The 22300-nt window shown below is 35.0% G+C and overlaps 5 protein-coding genes across 5 annotated transcripts; 3 read left to right on the forward strand and 2 right to left on the reverse strand.

Annotated features, from left to right (window-relative positions):
* The first annotated feature begins 293 nt into the window (after positions 1–293).
* On the forward strand, positions 294–915 carry LOC133336655 (uncharacterized). Its single transcript, XM_061544935.1, has 2 exons — positions 294–383; positions 526–915. Exons 1-2 carry the CDS (start codon positions 294–296, stop codon positions 913–915), a joined length of 480 nt encoding a protein of 159 aa, XP_061400919.1.
* A 65-nt stretch (positions 916–980) lies between these two features.
* LOC133336662 (26S proteasome regulatory subunit 4) lies at positions 981–2548 on the reverse strand. Its single transcript, XM_061544941.1, has 3 exons — positions 2469–2548; positions 1440–2411; positions 981–1371 (listed from the first exon to the last, which is right to left on the reverse strand). Exons 1-3 carry the CDS (start codon positions 2469–2471, stop codon positions 1027–1029), a joined length of 1320 nt encoding a protein of 439 aa, XP_061400925.1. The 5' UTR covers positions 2472–2548; the 3' UTR covers positions 981–1026.
* A 3598-nt stretch (positions 2549–6146) lies between these two features.
* LOC133336665 (signal recognition particle 14 kDa protein) lies at positions 6147–7303 on the forward strand. Its single transcript, XM_061544945.1, has 4 exons — positions 6147–6188; positions 6261–6333; positions 6934–7034; positions 7093–7303. The coding sequence occupies exons 1-4, from the start codon at positions 6165–6167 to the stop codon at positions 7222–7224; spliced, it is 330 nt and encodes a 109-aa protein (XP_061400929.1). The 5' UTR covers positions 6147–6164; the 3' UTR covers positions 7225–7303.
* A 232-nt stretch (positions 7304–7535) lies between these two features.
* On the reverse strand, positions 7536–18473 carry LOC133336656 (endoribonuclease Dcr-1). Its single transcript, XM_061544936.1, has 10 exons — positions 17846–18473; positions 16136–17781; positions 15495–15649; positions 14859–15395; positions 12649–14044; positions 9204–10557; positions 8982–9088; positions 8090–8727; positions 7782–8023; positions 7536–7712 (listed from the first exon to the last, which is right to left on the reverse strand). The coding sequence occupies exons 1-10, from the start codon at positions 18469–18471 to the stop codon at positions 7547–7549; spliced, it is 6867 nt and encodes a 2288-aa protein (XP_061400920.1). The 5' UTR covers positions 18472–18473; the 3' UTR covers positions 7536–7546.
* A 1706-nt stretch (positions 18474–20179) lies between these two features.
* LOC133336657 (uncharacterized) lies at positions 20180–22031 on the forward strand. Its single transcript, XM_061544937.1, has 2 exons — positions 20180–21763; positions 21969–22031. The coding sequence occupies exons 1-2, from the start codon at positions 20180–20182 to the stop codon at positions 22029–22031; spliced, it is 1647 nt and encodes a 548-aa protein (XP_061400921.1).
* The last annotated feature ends 269 nt before the right edge of the window (positions 22032–22300 follow it).

A 22300-nucleotide genomic window follows, 5' to 3' on the forward strand; every position in this document is an offset into this window, starting at 1 on the left:
CCTTGACTGTCTTGATATGCAATTTCTACTGTATATTTCAAAAAGAACATTGATCGGTTTTGATTTGAAATGTGGAACCGGTTAAAAGTATTTTAAAATTTTTATTTTCTGAACTAGTTTATTAGTTCAGACTCAAACCGAAATAAATACGCCTTATCATATACAGTGTAAACACGGCTATCTGTCAAAAACATATGCTCAATACAAAACTGTTCAAACAACAACACAGTCGCAAACATTAAAATTTCCCCATAAACAATAAAAAAGTCTCGAACTTGAAATTTAGAAATAAAATGCCACTTACTTGTAGTGAAGAGGAGCCGAGAGATTTTGGAGAAGTTGAAGATATCAATTTCCAGCAAATTAAAAACAAGGCAGCAAAGGTATTTAACTAATAAACCGGCCCGTCCTGCAACACGCGTTTCAGTCAAACATTGACGATAAACTAAATATAGGGTTGCCAATATCTACGCAAATTCCCACAAAATATGACAATTCAAATAACATATTTTCATTTTTTTTCAGATTGGTTTCGCAGATGGAGTCGCCGACGGCAGGGATAGTGTTTTTCAAAAAGGATTCGATTTAGGCTACAAGGATGGTTTTCGTACCAGCTTTGAAATTGAAAAGTTCCGCAATTTCTTCAAAAATATAAACGAAGATAAATTTGAAGCAGGCAATTTGTTACTCCTTGAAAAGAACAAGTTCGAAAAGATGGATCTGAAGGCATCAACCTCTCCCGATCACTTCCAATATACCAAATATAAAGATGAACCTCTCACGGTTATTTCACAAAAACAAAATGATTATATGGACAAAGTAATCGCCGAATGTAAAGAAACTTTGCCGAATGCCACAGCTTTATTAATGACGACGAGCCAAGCAGCAGAGGAGAATAGTACAAATTCTATCTAATTCATATTTCGTTTTTAATTTTCCATTTTTTTTCATTTGAAAATTATTTTGTATTTTAGGATTATGTAGTACATGTAAATTATTATTTTTTATATTAAAAGTTTTCGACATTTATAAATAAAGTCCCTCGGGGGTTCCTTCCTTTTTGCGATACAAGACACTTTCTTTTGACTTTTTGAAATCTTCATTTGTTACTTTCATACGTCTCTCGCGCAAGGCCATTAGACCAGCCTCTGTACAAATGGCTTTGATATCAGCACCGGACAGATCATCCTTGGCCATAATCAGTTCGCTTAAGTTAACATCCTCGGCCAGGGTCATGCGTGAAGTGTGAATATTGAAAATGCGACGCTTTGTTTTTTCATCAGGCAGGGGGAATTCAATTTTACGATCAATACGACCGGGACGAATAAGTGCAGGATCCAAAGTCTCAATTCGGTTGGTTGCCATAATGACCTAAAATAAAAAAGCAATAAAAATATTTTACCAACCAAATATTAATTGTATTAACTTATAATTTTTACCTTAACGTCACCTCTGGAATCAAAACCATCCAATTGATTCAACAATTCCAACATAGTTCTCTGAATCTCCCTTTCACCACCCGAATTGGAATCGTAACGTTTTGTGCCGACAGCATCAATTTCATCTATGAACACAATTGAGGGAGCATGTTCCTCAGCAACACGGAAGAGTTCACGAACCAATTTGGGACCATCACCCAAATATTTTTGAATCAATTCTGAACCCACAACACGTAAGAAAGTAGCCGATGTTTGATTGGCCACAGCCTTGGCCAACAAGGTTTTACCAGTACCGGGTGGACCATACAGAATGACACCCTTTGGCGGTTTAATACCCATTTCTTCATAGTATTCGGGATGTGTTAGTGGCAATTCAACAGACTCTTTGATTTCCTGAATTTGTGTGTCGAGACCACCAATATCAGCATAGGTTTCTTGGGGTGCCTTTTCCAATTTCATAACTGTGACCATGGGATCTGTATCATCACTGAGCACACCCACCACAGCATGGACTTTGTGATTTAAGAGTACAGAGCAACCAGGCTCCAATTGATCCTTATCGACAAATGACAATATGCTGACATAGTGTTCCGAACCGACACTAGTAGATACAATGGCATGATTATCATCGATAATCTCTTCCAAATTACCCACCGACATGGGTGTACCTCTCAAATCGTCGACCTTAGAACGCTCTTCTTCGTTCTTTTCATCCTGTGGCTTTAGCCGTTCCTGATTGCGTATGAACTCATCCTCCATCATAAGATAATCCTTGATACGCTCCAATTTGAGCAATTTCAACCGACATCTTGTGTGTGGAGTAACCTGTGGCAGTTTCATGGCCGCATCGGGACCCTTTGAGCGCTTCTTCTTCTTACCGACACGGGTAGGAATTGGAGGTTCGTACTTCTTCTTTTTGTCTTTGTCATCTTTTTTGTCTCCAGAACCGCCTTGAGACGATTGATTTTGTCCCTGCAATATTTAATGATTAATTTGTATTTATTTATGATTCGGATATTATGAACTTACCATGATTACAGTTTTTGTATTTTATAAAGTATTTATTTGTTATACAAATAATTTAATGTCGCTACAGCTTGCAAATTTCGGCTTCTTTCTGCACTGTTTTTCACTAGTCATGCAAAGTGATAATTTCTGTTATCGATGTGTCAAACTTTCCTCAGAAAGTCATCGGTTATCGTTGAGTTATGCCATGTTCATAGACAACTATAAACATATGTTAAACAAAGGATAGTAATTGATGAAGAAAATGAGTGGTCTGGGTAAATTCCATGGTACAATTATAAAAGGTAACAGCAAATCCCAGATGATTTGATTCCAACGTAATACTAGTGTCAATATGAATTTGACAAATTATGTTTTTTAAAAATCACCCAACAGGAAAATTGGGAACGCATACAATTTGAAATTGTTCTTTATTAATGTGCTCCCGTATTCAATTTAATCAATCTGTCTGCTGGGAAAGTTTGAGGCAGCAAATCTTTCTTGAAGGAATAACTCGCTATTCCCACCATTTTCATATGTGTTACACATATATATATATATGGCAATGGCTCAATTAAAGGAAAGATGTGGAAGCGATATAAATATAAATTTGATAGATTTTCATTCATGTTTTTCTATTTTTATTTTGAGGATTCGAAAATATTTCATTTTCAAAATAAAAATAATTTTATGATAATTTGTTTGTTTGTTTACATTTTTCTGTCAAATGAGTTGACACTAGTAGAACTTACAACAACAAATTTCCATGTGGTTGTTGTATCGTTTTTTGTACAAAAACACTTGCTGTTACCTTTTATTATTATACCATGGGTAAATTCCAGCAAATCGTCAGGAAACAAAAATGTTTTTATTAGGGAAACACATAAGTGCATTGTTTAATGTAAAATGGAGAACGGTGTCCTAACCAGAGCTCCGATTTGCTCGATTTTACTCGCGAGTGAAAAATACTCCCGAGTGGGAGTAAGTAAAGAGTACGAGTTTTTTAGGGAGTATACTCTCCACTCTTTTATTTTGTTTGGAGTGCTCGCGGGTACTCCTTGATGAAGAAAAAGAGTGTGAGTCAAAATGTTCGAAATAGAGTAAGAGTTCACTCTAAGAGTGAAATCGAGTGGACAAATAAATTTGGTTGTTTGGTTATTTGTGTGTGTGTGTGTAGTAGCAAACATTTTTTGATGTTGATCTTTTGTGTGCTGTGGGGAGATCGATTATTTTGTTTACTGAAAATGTGAAATACAAATAAAAATCTTATAGTACGTTTACATTTAACCGGATTTCGTTAACCCAGTGGGTTTCAATTGTCATTTCCTTTGCATATATGTCAAATAAATCCTCATAAAGTAGGTTAACCCGGTAAAAAGTTCTAATGTACAAGGAGTTTTATACAATATAAGATTTTTATATGTTTTTTATTTCAATTTATAAAATGAATTCAACCGTGTGATTTAATTAATTCAATATTTTTTTAAAAGCATAAACACCTCCAAACAAATTTTTAAAATGGTATTCATTAAAAAATGTGGAAAAGTATTCTCCAAAAATATTAAAAGCGCTGGTTTGAAAGAAAACCCATGAATGCATAAGTGGTTCATTATTTAATTTTAGTATCAAAATATTGTCGAGGGTTTCAATTTGGAGGCTGGTTCGTCTTGCTGTCACTATTTCAGACTTACATAAAGTGAACGCAGAGAACGAGCTTGTTGATGCATGCTTTCCCAGCAGTACAGCAAACCAAACATCACAAAACAAACAATGCACACAACAACATCAAGTAAAACAACGGTATCACAACAAAAACATAAATAAAAGAGTACTCGGCAAGAGTGTAATCTGCTCGATTTCGAGCGTATTTCACTCCCACTCGAAAACGAGCGAAGCACTTGCGCTCTTATTTGAGTGGCAGAGAAAAATAGAGTATACTCTATTTACTTTTTCTACTCGCAAGAGTACTCCCGCTCGAATTCGAGCGAGTTTCACTCTTTACTCGAATTCGAGCGAGCATTTCGGAGCTCTGGTCCTAACTCAAATTTGAATCTGATATTCCTTTTACTTCCTTTTACTATACTGCAAAAATCTACTAACTTTTACTATTTTTCCGACATAATAAGGCAACATTTTTTATCATTGTAAACAATTTTACATTCTTGCAAGTTCTGGAACAGACATGGCTGAAATCCTCGTATGTATTTCCCGCTTTATTTTTTAAGAAACTTCTCCATCCTCAACGTGTGAGGGTTTGGTGTGGTCTATGGATCCGACCGGATTATTTACTTGTTTCTTAATTGACGTTGGATAGAGAGATACGGCGAATAAATTGCGCTATAAAGAGAGATGTTTAATTATTTTTAGGATCGTAGTTAGATGGTAATAACAAAATTATTCTCTATTTGGGAAACATTTTCCGATCAGAAGCAAAATATGTAGTGCCCGTCCAACCAAATCTAGTTGTGTTTTTAATAAAAAAAAATTGTAAAACTAGAAAAAGGGAACATTGCAAAAATCGCTCACGGAGCACCAAATAATTTAAAAGGTTCTGAAACGAAAAACTAGTAAAAATTTCAAAATTAGATGGCAGTTCCTCAAAATCAATACAACAGCCAATCTCAGATTTTATATAAAAACGTAATTTTGGTTATATTATCTTTAAATCTAATTGAATATTTTACTAGCTTTGTGACTTTTCAAATCACAAGGCGGCTTGTAGAAGTAGTAGAAGTGTTCCTGAACATGCAAGAATGTTCAAATCTTTGACTACGATAACAATTTTTCTTTTAAGATATCGAAATTCATGGTGTTCGTGGTTTTCTCGGATCAAATGCAAACCGTAACAGGGAATTAGTCGTATTCTTAACCATGTCATAAATAGTGAAGCACTGCGAAGAGCACATTTGATTATATATGCCCCGATTAAGCCTTTAAAACAATCGGCAACAGATTTATATCTGAATATATTAATATGTTTTTTTTTTTGTGATAACAATATATGGAGGAGTATTTCTGTAGGGAAGAAAGAGGGAGTTTTGGTATGGAGAGTCTTTCATCGACGAACAGAAAGAAGACCTTTATAGACTCAAGTAAAAATATGAAAAACTTGTAGAATCTTTCATATTCTGGAACGGAACTTATGTCTTTTCCAGAATGAACAAATTTTAAACTACGAAAACAAGTTTTCCTTTATGATATCGAAGAAATAGTAAAAGTCCTGAAACAGACATAAAGGATTAGGCTACGTAAATCCCGTTTACAAATCCAGTGGATTATATTTGACGTATACGCTATGGAATTGACATTTGAGATCGAGTGGATTTCGTAAATCCAAACGTAGCTTTATCTTGGTTTCAAAGTAAACGTTTGCATTTATGTGGAAACACTACATCATTTAAATAATCTCCACAAGCACTGTTGCAATCACTGGTTCTTTTGTAGTAATTTTCAACCACCTTTTGTAGAACCACTAGCGTAAAGGTGAATTCCAGTCTCTTTAGAAACAACGAAATGGATAACCCTTTATTTTAATCGAATAAATTTCGTAGTCTAAACGCGCTTATACCCTTGTTTTTAGGTATATGTAAACATAATATGACTTAATCGATGACAATCAAACTCAAATGCATTTTGTAGAGTGTGATCATCCCTATTGTTTAAATTTTTGTTGTTTTGACGTTTAATTTTCTTCTGTCACTAACCTGCCAACGTATTAGAATGGTCTTGCTGGATAATTCATCGGTATTTTTTTTATTATTTTGATTTAATTTTTATAGTGTCACAATTAATGAACTAAATATTTATTTATTTTAGTTTATACTTCGCCTGGAGAAGCTGGCCTCTTCAGCGAAGGCAGATTCATCATTTACCGTCACATTTAAACGCTGTAAGTAGTAATGATGGTGCAGTTGTTGTTGTTGCATGCGAGTGAAATTTTAGTTGCTAGTCGTGTTTAGCTTTGACTCGGGGAAATATATCAACTTAAGCTTCCTTTTTTTGGAATTTGGAATAATGCTCAATTAAACGGTATCATATTAATGGTGTATGCATTCTTAGAATTTTAAAGGTTGATATATTTGAAAGTGTACATATTCCCAAACAAATACGTGAATTTGACCAGTTATATGTGTTCCATAACAGAATGTGGACTTGATACCAATATGCGCTAACTTTCGTTAAATATAAGGAACAATGTTGAGGTTCCCTGTTCCACCATGTCTTTGACCAATGATATGAGTTCCATAACAGAATGTGGACTTAAAACCGTTTGCGCATATTTTATTTTGGTGAATATGGGGAACAATGTTGATGTTCACTGTTCCGACGAATGTCTGAGTGTGTTATTCTATGTAACTGTTCCATAACGAACCTCCATTTTTTATAAAACTCATATACACAATAGACAATCACCCGACATCTTATTAGTCCTCACTGCTACCTTATAGAAAGGTTTAGCTTCGTTCAATGATGTGATTCTCTATTCCAGATAATGGCCATGATAGACCAAAGCCTCGTGAAGGAAAACCAGCCTTGCCGGAACCTGAGGAGTATATGTGTCTTATGAGAGCTCAATCAAAATCAAAAAAGGTATTTTATACTTTTTAAACATAAGTATTGAACATGTTATAACTGCTATTCTTCACAGATATCAACTGTTGTTAAACACGAAGATGTGCCCAAAATGATGACCATGTATGCCCAGTTTATGAAAAGTAATATGGATGGTTTGAAACGTGTTAAAAAAGTCAAAAGTAAAGCAAAAGCTGCCAAGGGATAAACGTGAATAGTTTTTAAACAAAATTCCTAAATATTGCTTAATATTTAAATAAAAAATTTAGCATTAATGGTAATTTTTTTCTACAATACAACATATATGAACAGTTTGTGTTCGTTTTAAAACATAATGGAATTTTTATTATAAATATTTGAAAAAAAATCTTTATCGTTTTATTAGAAAGTTTTTCATTTTCTTTTTAGAAATACTACACATAATAACTTTCAATTGTAATTTCGGTAATTTGATATATAAAATCTAACTACACAATTCACAAATATTTATTTATAAACTAAGTAAAAAAGTGGAAAAGAAGAAGAAATTGTTAACGTTTCTCTATTAAATTATTTTTCTTCAATTGACGTAGAGCACATTTGGCAGCTGTGCATTTTGCAATACGATAATTTCTACCAATACCACGATATGTGCCTTTGCAAAAGACTTCCACGGTAACACGTACCCGCCGACCATCGGCCAATTTTTCGGGTTTACTAAAAAAAAACAAATATACTTTTAGAAATTCCTTTAATAGAGAAATTATGATGCTGTACAAAACATACCCAAATTTAGCTGTTTCGGGTTCCAATTCAAGCAATTCTCGTATGGGTGATTTTGGCACGAAATTACTGAACTGCTCTATCTCGGGTCGCATCATATTATAATAGACACGCCACACCGCATCCAAAGACATATTCGAATCTAAGAAAATAGCTCCAGCTACTGATTCAAAAACGTCTCCCAAAGCTTTTGGCACTTCAACATCTTCAGCATCATCACATTCCTCTTCGGACAAGAGATAATACTGAAACCCAAATATTATATTAATTTATCTGTCGTATTTTTGTTTCCAAAAAAATCACGGACAAACCTCTTCACTTATACTATGACCATTTTCAGTTTGTATTCGCACAAAACGATCTATAACCTCATTCAAACCGGGCGATAAATGGCGAAAATATTTATGGAAACCATGTCGCACAGCCAAAGAAGCAAATATTGTATTATTTACTAAAGCCGAACGTAAATCTGTTAAAGCTCCCGGTGAATGTTGACGTGGATCTTCGTATAAATGTCGGGTTATTAGGTAATCCAGCACAGCATCACCCAGAAATTCCAAACGTTGATAGCAATCAGTTAAACGATTCGGAGTATACGAGGCATGTGTCATGGCTTGCAGCAAATATGAACGATCACGAAATTTATAACCTAAACTTGCTTCAAATTCCTCATAACCTTGCAATAATGCGTCCAGCGCTTCTTCAGCATTTGGGGTGTAATGTAATAATGGTGATTTTGGCGGTGACCATGAACCATATACAGTAATCATATTATCCGAATCTGGTAAAGTGCTTCCTGGTATTCGTGGTTTGCTGGGGTCATAGGGGACGCGTTCATAGGGAATTACTCGTATTCCTAACCATGCCATAAAGAGTAAAGCACCGCGAAGACCACATTCGATTAGATATGCCCCTATTAAGGCTTCAACACAATCGGCAACAGATTTATCTGGGAATATAAAGATTGGAATATTTGCAAATTATACAAATATAGAGATGTATTTCTGTTGACCAGATGAAAGAGGAAAAGAAAGGAGTAGATGGACGATCTAAAATAGGGAGTTTGGTATAGACGAGATAAAGGGAATCTTTCACAACACAGTTGAGAGGAAAATTTAAATTCTACGTAAGAATTCCAAGGTATTTTGTTCGGTTTGTGAACAATTAATGAATAAAAAATCAAATATGTAAACCAAAAATTACCTGGAATGCTATGCTGCGATACCAAGTTATATGGTATAAAACAAGAAAATTCATATGGTATATAATTCGGATCATCCCATTCTCGTTCAAGTTTATTTCCACTGCCGGGCGCCACATCACTCATTTCATCGGGATCCTGAAAATGTAAAACAAACGAAGATAAATTAATTTTAAATTTTTCCATCGTTCAATTTTGTTTTCCAAACAACATTTACCGTAAAATTACAACCCCATTCGTCGGCCTTCTTTCGAACAAGTTCACATATTTCGGCATTTGTCAATTTCTTAATATTCACCAAATCAACTAAACTCCAATAATGTGGTGGTATTTTGGCTTCAATTAATGCCTTTTCCAATTCCTTTGGAACATAATAGCACGGTGGCAGCCAATTGTCGCTTGGTTCAAATTTAGTGGCAATCATATATTCACCCAATTTTTTACGTCTACCCAAACGATATAAATTTAAATTGGCCACTTGTTTTGAACGTAAATGACTTAATTTCCCCTCGTGGACATTCTCATAGGTTATGTATAAATATGTGGTGATGGCATATTTCAAAAATGAATCACCAATCGTTTCTAGTCTTTCCAAGTTGATACCATCATTGGCATTGGACATGGTTAGGGCTTGTAAAATAATACTTGGACTTGGTCCGGGGTGTGTAGACAAATCCGGTTGATAATCAAAACTAAAAGTGGGCTCAGCATTGGTTCCCCCAAATGTAAACATATCCGTATCTGTTTTGTTTCCCTTTTTACTTTCTTGTGGAGGATATTCTTTGCCTTGTATCTCAAAATTTAATTTAATTTGTTTGCAGTTCTTATCTTCTTTAATGGTGTGCAGATAAATTGCATCATTAAAACTATCAAATAAATCTCCACATCCTTCGATTGTAAACGACTCATCGGGGTGTTCTTTTATCCATTGCATGTTGAGCGAATGTAAAGTTTCCAAGGATAACACATATTTCAATGTACCTTGACTTAGTAGATTTTGTAAATCCATATCCTTTACATAGGGCAGTAATTTTTTATATATCTCCAAACATAATTCCAATGTTTTGTTATCTGCGGAGCCCCCATTCTCATTGGATTTCTTGTGTAATAATTTCATTGTCTGATTGTATTCTACTAACATTCCCGATTTTTGTATCTCTGTGACAAAACGTTGTGTAGATGTTTTAAAATCTTCTATAGATTTTTGCAGCTCGTCGGCATGTTGTTGTTTTACGTCTGCAAAATTATAACCAACTAGAAGATTTTTTGTTTCCTGATAGTCACGTTCATTGGCCTTGGTCTCTTGTATTATTGACAATTGTTTATTTAATTTTTCAATATCTTGTTCCGTTTCAATTGTTTCAGCTTCATTTTTTGATGTTATCACAATATCATCCATATCGATATCACCCTCCATATCGTCCATGTCGGCATCACTGGCAAAACTCGACTCGTAGGGTGATTCGTCGGAGTCGTAATATTTAAATTGTGATTTTTCTTTTTTCGTTTCTTTTTCGATATCCTCGTCAAGAGAAATGTCATGAAATGTGGGAGATGTTGCTCGTGCAGCTTTACCGCCTGAGAAGAATTGATATTAGAATATTTATTAGTTATAAATATAAATTTGAATTACATTTTTAATAATATTCATGCAAGAGAAAGAAGCTTTTCATTCATTGATCAAGGTCCACAAACCCATTTTTAGGAAAAATCATCAGATTATTTTTTTAAAGAAAAATTGGGATTTTGTTTTTGCAAAATAGTCAGGCTGGCTGAATCCCAGTTTGTTGTTTTTATAAAAAATACAAATGGTATCCCAAATAAACCGCCAACAATACTGAAGTTGTAGAAGCAGGCACTGTTAAACTGTTTGGTTTGTTGCTGTATACAAGCAACACCAACAATGTTGTTGTGTGCATTTGTCGCGATGTGACAACACACAACAGTGGGAAAGGTATGGTATTGTTTGTAAATGCCTTGTTAACCTCGAAGTGAGGGACCAGCGAAATTCTCATGCAGTTTATGTCGTTGGTCAGCTAAGTACTTCGCTTTGTTACAAGAGACATTTGGTTATGAAAGGTTTTTTGTATAGAAGCAATAGCTTCTGGGGAGAATATCCCAACAAAGAACTAAGAGAACTGATGAGGACACACAGTCTTCCCTGCCTTACCCCTCGGCAAACAATGCCATACATTCCCCACTAATAAATATTTGTTTTTGATAAAAACAACAAACTGGGATTCAGCCTGACTATTTTGCAAAAACAAAATACAAATGGTCCCAAATAAACCGCCAACACTACTGAAAAATTGGGATAAAAAACTTAATGTTCCGAATTTTTAGAAAAAAGTTTTTATAAGTAGCTTTTAAGAAAAATTTTGTCGCTAGTCCTTAAAAAAATTAAAACAATCTACGATAGTCCTTAAAAATGATTTCAAGCATGTCCTAAAAATTTATTTTTAAAAATATCAAGCAAGTCTTTAAAATGAGTTATAAAATTTCAAGCAAGTTCTTATAAAATAATTTTTAAAATTTGTGATTCGTTGTACAAAATTTCGTGTCAATCGGACAAACATTAGAAGTTTTGTGCACCATTTACCTTAAATCGGACGAAAATATATATGGGATTTTTACGAAACTTAGCACACATCATTCTAGGCTTAATTCAGTACGCTGTGCCAATTTTCGTGCAAATCGAGAGAAATATAGGGACTTTGGTGCACCATGTACCTTAAATCGGACGAAAATATAAATGGGAACAATATCTAAATCTGGGAGAGGGAACCCCCCCCCCCCATTCTCGGGGTCAAAAATGTTGTTGATATAATTCGAATCTACACTAATTATAGAATGTGTCTACAAAATTTCAAATGAAAATCTCAAGAACTCTTGAAGATATAGCCGATTTATTGACGGTATCAAGTGACGGCTGAAGGGCTTCTCAAACTTTAAACGCGTTTTTCTCTAAACATTTTTTTGCGAATGGCGGGCACGATAACTCAAAAACTAATAACCCAATAGATTTCAAATTTTTACACGTTTCTCTGTGAGTGTTTATTTTTTAACTTGGGTTTTGGTAAAAAATCGGCGATTTTCCAAAAATATTTTTTCAAAGGTCCACCATTTTGTTAATTATAGAGCGAAGTCAATAATCCTAGTTCATACGAGAGCCAGACATGTACTCTTTCTAACACCGTTGGAATTTTCGGATTCCGATGTTCCAGTGAGGAGTTATCGTGCCCGCCATCAAAAATGAGGACTTTTCTTTAATTACAAAAAACAACGACAAAATAACAACAAACATTTTTTGTAAATTATTTTTCTTCTATTTTAAATCTTCAATTATATATGTGTAAAGTTACAAACCTTACCAAGCATTGGTATTGATGTACCAGCCCATTGAAACTCTTGAAAAATTAAAATCGAGAATGGGGGGGTTCCCTTAAATCGGACGAATATATATATGGAAGCTACACTAAATCTGAACCGATTTTCATGAAATTTAACACACATCTTTTTAGACTTAATTTAGTTCGCTATGCCAAATTTATACCCTTCACCACAGTGTGGTGAAGGATATAAATACTTAGGTACAGGATTGACTTTTTTGTAATTAATTTTTTTGGGAATTTAATAAGTTCTTTTTTCTAAAATTTCTTGTAAACTTACATAGTTTTATTGTTGGTGGTAAAACGCCATCCATTAGCTCATCATAATCATCGCTATCTGTATCGGAGGAACGTATTTTATACTCGATATCGGCAGCCATATCATTTGACCATGTACCAATTTCAACAAAACCACCTCCTTCCTCTCTGAGCTTACGTTCGGCATCCTGAACTATTTCGTTTATAGTTTTATCAGCATTTGAATCATCCTGAAATATGGAATCATCTTCAAGATCAGGTTGTTTTTTCGACGATGATGAAGACGATGCCTCTTCTTTGTTGCCATCTTTTTTCGTAGTACTTTCATCGTCATTCGATTGTTGTTGGACCTTTGTGGCTTTGGATTTTTTCAAAACATCACTTAGACTCCAACCGAAATCCAACATTGGCCACTCCTTATCTTCGGGTAATTCTGGTTTACCCAAACCAATATCATTGACCACCTTTTTCCGGATATCATCCGCCAACAACAAACCATTAATTCGATATAAAATACAAGGCAGACATACGGCGGTGCGCCACAAAGATGCCGGAAACGGATGGACCGTACAAAGTTCGGGTACCAAAATTTGTTTTAATTCGAGATTTTCTCGTTTGGCACGTTTGGTGGCTTCGGAACTTGTTGGCAGTGCCACACCTTTACGATTTACATACCGCGGTGTGAGGAAATTCAAACGAGCACTGGTATGATCTACATCCAATAATGGCTGCTTGGGATGGATTTTCAAACCATATTTCAAATAATAATAATGCATAAATGTATGATATTTCATGCTGGGGAATATGCTGAGCGGTGATAGCTGATGGCATATTTCAGCTACATAAAAATAATGCGGTTGATCTTGATTTCTATACCAAGGCATGACGACGGCATCTTTAAATTTCTCCGCTGAAAATTCAGTGGCATGTCGTACTTCCTCCGGTACCGGTGTAGGCATCATATTAGCATTACGTTCGATTAAATCTAAAAATTGCCAATCGATAACTTTGCCACCATCGCCAGTCTTAACCGTTGGCACAATGAATATACAATTTTCTGTTGATTCCGGATCGAAAAGCATTAGAAATTTTTTCAAACGCAATACTTTGGTGAATGTATAATTTATGAATGTGTTTATGGATGAGATATTCTCTTTAGTCAATACAATGCGTTGTGGATGTAGTATCAATGAGACTTTTACCTCGCCCGATCGTGTAAATATTGGAAAAGAACTGACTTTGGGTATTTTCTTAAGTGTCAAAATGCCAAAACCTTGTACCGCATCTTCGGGAGGATAGATTTTTCTTCCACGAGTATTTTGTTCTTCTGGTATTGGGCATTGGAGGGTGAGATCAAGTAAATAGAGATAACATTCAACGCCTGGCGTTGGTCGGCAATTACAAAATTCCGATGCTATCTGCAAAAGAGAAATAAAGACGCCTCATTAGAAAAATATTCAGGTATTGTTTAAAAACCAGTAAGGAAAGTAGTAAAGTCGGACTGGGCCGACCATATGATATCCTTCACCACTTTGGGTATATTCCACATATGCCACCTAACAGACTCCGCCTTTTCGAAAGAACATTGACGTGAAATTGAATAAACTTGAATATGTTTTCTTTCTGGAACCAATGCTAAATTTCACTTCATTCGGTCAAGTTTAGAGTCGTTTGGGTGCAATGGGACAAATTTATTAAAATCGATTTTAGTTACATAAAGTTAATCTCAATCAAATACACGTTTGTAATATATATGGAAGCAGTATCTGCATCTGGACCAATTTTAAAAGGCTATAACGTCATACTAGCCTCAATTTGATACGTTTCGTGTCAACCAGTGCAACATTTACCTAAACTCCAAAGAACATACAAATGGGAGCTATATCTAAATCTGAACAGATTTTCACGAAACTTAACACACATCATTCTGCATTTAGTTAAGTACGCTATGCCAAAATTCGTGCAGATCGAAAGATATAGGGACTTTGGTGTACCATTTACATAAATATATCTAAATCTGAACCGATTTTTTCCTAATTTCAATGGAATATAAATAAATATATTATAAATAAATAATTTTTAAAAAATGCATGCTTGTTTCTACACCTTAAAATATTGTTTTTAAAAAAATCCACTCTTTCTGCTACTCTAAAAAATAATTTTTAAAATATCCACCCATGTATACGACCTTTAAAATTTACGGAAATGTTAAAAAATACTTTTGCTACTTACCCTCTTATAGTAATACTGCCTTCGTTTTGTAGTACCCGGTCTTGGTTCACTATTTTCCTGCACGATTTTCTCATCCTGTTCCTCTAGCTCGAAATTTTCCCAATCTGGTTCGAGTGGCCGAAATCCTTCCTTACCAATTGGTTGTAAATTATTATCCAGTTCACCGGAAGAATGTAGAGCAATACAGGCTTGTAAGGCGGTCATGCGACGTGCCAAGACATGTGTTGGCATTGGTAAACCAATTATATCATATTTGAGGGGAGAATTAATGGGTAGCCGGAGAGTATATTGATACATAATTGTCCCATTGCGCACCGTATAGGCACATCGCCAAAGTGGTGTTAATTTTGTAAATGTATCACTGGGTAATTTGGCACAATACTTATTTACTAAAGCTATGGAATTACTGAGATCGACATAGGCTCCTGTTAACAGTTGAGCCAAGGGTTTATATGGTTTTATGCAATTGTTGAAAATGTCCGCTTCTTTGTGTTCAATTTCGGCTGGTTCGATATTTGCACATCTTTGTAGGAGCATCTGTAATGAAAACATAATATTAAACACATATTAATATTATGTTTTCATTACATAATAATATTATGTTTTCATTAGGAATAATTTTTATATACTTTTTACCTTTTCGATTTCTCTATACTCTGCCATTTGTTTGACAATATCATCTGTGGTTTTCTTCATGTTTTGAAATTTAGCTGATTCCGTTTCATCACTCTTAGCCTTGGAATTGTCTTCAACTGCTGTATTTTGCAACAAACATTGAAAGTACTTTTTTTCTTTCTCCGGAACCGATTTATTTTTTACAGCTTCTGCCTCAACAGTTTTTTGCTCCGTTGTTGTTTTAGGGGTTTCTTTTGTATATGTTTGTTCTTCGTTTTTAATTTGTTGTTTATCGGCATGATTTTCATTTGCTTTAGATTGTTCAATATTCGATACTTCATCCATAATTTTATCTAAATCGAAAACTTTATAATCTTCACTAGGGTTACCGCCCGCTGATTCATTTTCCATATCAATTTTATCATTATTAACAATTTCAACGGGCTTTTCTTCGGCTGGAGTTTGATTTACGTTTTTATTCTCCTTATTGCTGGCTTCAATATCAATCATACTCTCTAAATCAAATACCGTATAATCTTCAGTAGATTTTATCACAGATTTATTCAAGTCATTTTCGCTATCCGCAGATTGCGTTGATGATATGGAATCATTAATACAATTTGTTACATTTTCTTTTACAATTACACTTGATGAAACACAACTTTGATCTTTTTCTTGCGATGTTTTTGAATTTAGAACTTCTTTCTTGGTTTCCTCTTCACTATTAGCATCCTTAATTGTTAGCGTTACCTCTTCGATTTCTTTCAAAACAATATCACTTCCTTTTGTTGTCTGCTTGGATGGATGTTTGTTGGTAATCACTTCGGGATTTAATATCTTAATGGTACCCTTACTTGAACCATATACAAATTTCTGTTTCGTAGAAATGCCATTAATCTGCTTAACATCGCCATCATCTTCTTCTTTGTCGGATTTTTCTGAATCAGTTAGACAATTATCTTGATCTTCGGATAGTGCACACAATAATTTATGACTTTTATCCGATAATTGTTCATTTTTAGCTTCCAGTCGGTGGGTTTCATTTGTCGTGTCCGAGGCAACCAATACCACATGATATGCTGGAACAGCCCGGGCCCTACCTTTACATTGAACATAACTTCGATAAGTTGTGGGTGGATCCCAGCGCACTACTAAATTACATTTCGGCACATCTATTCCCTCCTCTAATACCGAAGTGCCTATCAAAACATTACAATCATGCATACGAAAACGTTTCAGTACCTCTTCCTGACGACGATGTTCGGATTCTGCTTCTTTTGGTTCTGTAATGGGATCGGCAACACGATCCGTTGTAAATTGGCACTTGATAAATTTCAAATCCGGATCATGTCTACTCATTTCGGCCAATAATTCGAAGAGTACACGAGCCGTATAATTTGTATTACAAAATATAATTGAACACAGTGTGTCGGAACCATCATTATGATCACGATTATGTCGACGAAATGGTCTACGTTTTGGTCGATTATGATGTGAACTCGAATGGTGACGATGGTTTGTGGAGTTTGATGTTTTAATATTATCTTCAGTCTTTTTCGTATTAGTGTTGGGTGGTTTATTATCACAATCACCACCCACACCATTGTTGAGTTGTGCATTTTCAGCATTTAATTTGGCTTGAAACTCAGGTTTAATAATTGAGTCTAAGTTCTCCACAATTGATCTACTTTCTAGTTGTTGCTTTTCCACTGCCTGCTCCACACTGTGGCATTTGGTCTCCAGGATTCGCGATAATTTTTGAAAATCCATTTGATCCAATTCACTGCTTATCCTCTTGATAGTATCATTCTTGCTTGACGTATCGTCCGGTTTGAAGAGACGCAAAACTTCCAACAACCTAAGCACCTTCGGACTTGAATGTTTCTCTACACATTCCTTGTGATTAGTTTTAAATTTACGGAAATTTTGTTCACATATTGCATGGACCTCCAACAGTGCGGTATTTACCAAACACAACAGAATATAGTGACGTTCGTGTGGTGTTTTTATTTTTTGTTTTTCAATACGTTGATACATATTAAAAGCCACACGATCTGCTGACCATGGTCCCATTTCCATTAGCACTTGCAGCATTGTCTCAAGAAATTCTAGAGGTTCCTTCTTCGGATCTGGAATGTCTTTGAGTTCTTCGATAAATTCATCGGTGCAATATATTTCGAACGGGTCGTAACGATGATTATTGAGGAAAGCTTTGCGTGTAAGTAGAACATCTTGCAGGATGTAACATAATTCATCTTGTTTGTATGGAGCACATTGGACAATATATTCAAATGGTTTGGCACAATATCTAGAAGCAAAAAAAAACACAATTATTATTTAATATTTAAAGCAATGGAAATATGTTGATTTACCTTAAAACTGTAACAATATCACTTGCCGTTTCCGTTCTACATCGCACTGTCTTCTCCAGGGCATTCAGCATTGCGGACAATTCCGCCAAATCACAGCCGGCACTGTGCAGTGGCCCAGCTAGACCCAAAACTTTTGGCATTTCATGAATATTTTCGGTTTTATAAAAATCACTAAATATCTCGCGTATATCTGAATAAACATGATTTTGATGACAATCATCCAGTACCAACAAATACATCCTGCACATCTGCAGATTGCCTTGACGCAACAACTGGAGACATGTTTTCGGTTGTAAAATGTAAACATTAAACCCCAAAGGCAATTCATAAAACCCCCCGGTGGTGTTTGATTCCTCCTGATATACCCTGAGATCTGTCAAGTGCTGCAACATCGTAAACATGGCTGGCGTTTTACTTGAACTAAGATACACAGCAATCTTATTGCCCAGCAGACGTTGTTTACGTCCCAATTCTTGCAATAGCTTCAGTGCTATAAATTCCTTGGACGATTTGTGACCCAAACAAATCATGGTGTTGCGCTCAAATGCAGCAGCTAAAAGCTCCACTTGATAGTCACGAGGACTAAAGACTGCTGTATGCAGATTATCACACCAATGAAAGGACATGGTGGATAGGTTGAATATTTGACTGGAACCTCGATTCTATGCAAAAACGAAACAGAAAACACTTGTAAAAGAAATTTACAACGCGCTCTCTATGATGATAGGCGGTGCAAATTCTTTATCAGTGAAATGTGACACTTGAACAAAGGTAAACAAAAAAATTTGCAAAATTGAGCTGATTTGACACATATGGGAATGTCATATGGTTGCCAACGTAATTCAAAATAAACCGGTAATGGGGGTTTATGAACAGTGAAGCACAAAAGAGAGTGAATTTATTTTGGGTTAAGAAATGGAAGGGGCCCATCCTTATTTGTTTGTGCAAAAGTTGTTTACCCTCTCAGAACATTGAATGGAAGAATAAGTCAGTGCTCTAGGAAGGTAAATAGATCTTTCGCATAGTAGAAGTAAGGGATGGCTTCATAGAAGTACTCACAGTCTACACACAGGTTCTTCTTAATCGGAAGGAATTCCTTATCGGTAATCGTGTCTCTGACCCGTTTGTATCTGCTCTTGTTGATGTAGCTTTTTTACGTATCAATCTGTATCCGTTCAGCGCTGCGGCTACTGCATCAGTATGAATGCTATTCGGACCTGCTAGATAGGCAACTTGATCTAGAGGCTCCCTTTTATTACCTTGAACCTCTCTCTAGATCATGCAGATCCTTCCTGACACGCCTGGTTGGGGGAGTCTTATTCACCATATGATGGTTGGGATGATTGTACCTGAAGCACCCGAGCAGGTACTGCAACGAAAGCATATTGCTATGGTGACGGAAGGGAAGGATCTTCGTCCCCTCAGGTCTGAATACTTTTCCATAGAATATCACTAGTGTTCACAGATCACACTGGATCCGCATAGCTTGCCACGACCTGATTGTTCACGATTGCTTATTTAATTCGCAGCAACCCAATGAATTTTATTGTCCTTCACACTGTGCCCAACCTGTGGACGCATCCGATAGCATTCATATCTTCTCCCGAAGCAAGTTAAATTTAGGGGCTCATCTCGGATTTTTCTGAAATTTTGGCCACATGTAGGTGTTGTCTCCCTTATCATAATTCCCGAGATATGAACCGCTAAACTTCCGAAATTCCTATGCTTATAACTTCGTTATTTATGGATCGATGAAGGTAATATTGATATAGTTGTAAAGCGTACACATTATACTTTCACTTAAATTCGTCTTAATTACAAATTATACAAAAAAAAGGCCTTCGGCCGGGGATTTTTAACCTTCTCCTGTGGAGAGATGGAAAATTCGGCTATGCGATCGAAATTTTCTTTTAAATAAACGCGTTTCTCTACATATCCGCCAATATTACCATAATCGGTCCATAAATGTCATCTGAAGTTTCTGAATTCATATTCCGGAGCTTCAGATGTCCTTATGTCGGGAAAGAAGGACCTCCCCATGAATGTCATATATTTTCGGGATCAGGGAGACGAGATCTACTAGATTTTTAAATTTCCAGCCGGTATCCCTAGATAACCTTATTAATAGACCTTGCACAGAAATAAAAATAAAACATACACACCTATTGTGCCACAATATACACACACTTTGTATATGGCAACTCTGGCAGAGGGCAAAACAAAAGCAGCTGTCATTTGACGCAGTCCTAGAAATTGCGGGTTTTGTTTTGAATTGAATTCATTTGGATTTCACAACAATCTCAAAAATATTTTGTTTACAAATAATTTTCCATAATGAGACGTTCCAAAGCACCATCGATGCTAAATAAAAGCAAACGATTTTGTAATCCAGCGCAGAACAAGCATGAAAATTCCGATCCCGAAGATGAAGTTTCCCTTAAATGGGGTTCAAAAGACAATCCATCATCTGAACATGATCAATTTGGCAAAAATAAAAAGTTATTCAATATAGTGTGGCGTGATGTTAGCACAAAGAAACATAAAACCTGGAAAGGTGACGGCACCTTGGAAGTGAATACCGCCACAATGAAGGCAGTTCTCAAAGATGAAGTGGGTAAATATTTGGGTTGCAGTACACGATTTAAATTGTCCGATCTGGTGGAAGAATATGAAATGGTAATAAGTGGTAAAGAAATTCAAATACAAAACGAAATTCAAAATGAGGAAGAAATTTTCCAACTACGTAAGCGGCAAGTGACAAGTCGTAATTGGGGCTCCGAAGAATGGGTGTCGCCGGAGGACCAGGCCGAGGAACAGAAAAAACCAAAGGGAGGATTTTATTTTAAACCAATAGCAGAATTAAGGCCACCAAAGAGTTCCAAATCATTGGAGGAGTTTCGAAAACAGTTGCGAAATTCGAATACCATGGAAAAATGGGGTACAAAGCCGAATGCGAATTTGTTCTTCCGTGAGAATATTTATAAATCAGATAATGAAACAAATGTGAGAAGTGCTATACCTTCAACATTAGATAAACCAACATCGTACAAACTGCAAAACCGAATTTGTTTCATTAGACCATCGGAATTACAACAATATCTATTCCAACAGATTTGTGAATATTATTACGAACACAAAGACACAATTGATGAGGATTCTTCTGAAACACGTAATATTTCAAATATGTTACAACAAATCTGCAATCATCCATCGTTCATTAAACACTTACCAAGCTCCAATGATCTTGTGCAATATTTATCATCTTCATTACCAGTGTGGTCGGAAATGGGACCATTTGATTCAGGAAAATTGGAATTCCTGCAATATTATATGCAAACCTACTCTGCTGGTGGTGACAATGCAAAAGGCAAATTTATAATAATTGCTAAAAATACAAATACCATGAATATGATCCATGGATTGTGCGATTTTATGGACCTAAAATGTTTACGTTTAGACGAACAGGTTTCTATGGATAATAAAAAGCAAAAAATAACTGAATATTTAACTACTTCATCGGAAAATGCTTCATCAAAAGTTCTATTAACATCATCTGTAAATAATTTGTTATTATCAGGAGCAAATAGAATGCAACAGCAACAAATTATTGTATTTGAAAATGTTCCTGAAGTCATGGAGAGTTTAAAGGATCTTAAGGATATAAATAAATTACATGTTTATTATCTAATAACGGCGTATAGCATTGAAGAGAGACAGTTACTTCCTTTTATAACTTTGGAAGAAATATTGAATTTATATAGTAACATTAATTTCGATGATACATATTGTTATATACATACAAAAATCGAATGCAATTGCCAAAGCAACTATCAACATGAGTCGTCCAAAGGTCAGATTGGAAATGAATTCCAAAAATGGCAGCATCTTAATGCACCTTTTGATGAAAATGTTTTAAAGGTTTGTATATCTATCACATGAGAAACACACTTAAAACAAAATACAGCAATAATAGAAATATTGTTTAAGACATAAAAAATATTTAATATAGAAATAAAAAAATAAAAATAAAATTTAAAAGACTCGATTGCATTGTTGTTTTCAATTGTGTTCTTTGTTATTTGTTGCTATTAATTTTAATATGGTTTATTTTTTGTTATTTCAGGATTATGGTCTGGACAATTCATCTGACAATCTTATTAACATTTTCTCTTTAACAGAACCTTGAAATTCATTACCACTACATTACATTTTTAATTAACTTAGTTTTTTTGGCATTTGACTTGTTAAATTCTATCATCATTAATCTATGTATAAAAATATCCGTTAAATATAATGTTAAGATAATAATACTCAATATCTAAATGCGCTATATCTTTTGAATAAGATAAATAAAAAATTAAAGTTTACTACACAATGAAAATCTGTTTTTATATATTTCAGTTATTAAAGTTATTACTACCATGTTTTATTTTGAAATTCCTAATATATGAGTCA

This window comes from Musca vetustissima, unplaced genomic scaffold, assembly GCF_032173495.1.
Source record: "Musca vetustissima isolate MV318-11 ecotype Yass unplaced genomic scaffold, APGP_CSIRO_Mvet_v1 utg13589, whole genome shotgun sequence".
Classification (NCBI taxonomy): domain Eukaryota; kingdom Metazoa; phylum Arthropoda; class Insecta; order Diptera; family Muscidae; genus Musca; species Musca vetustissima.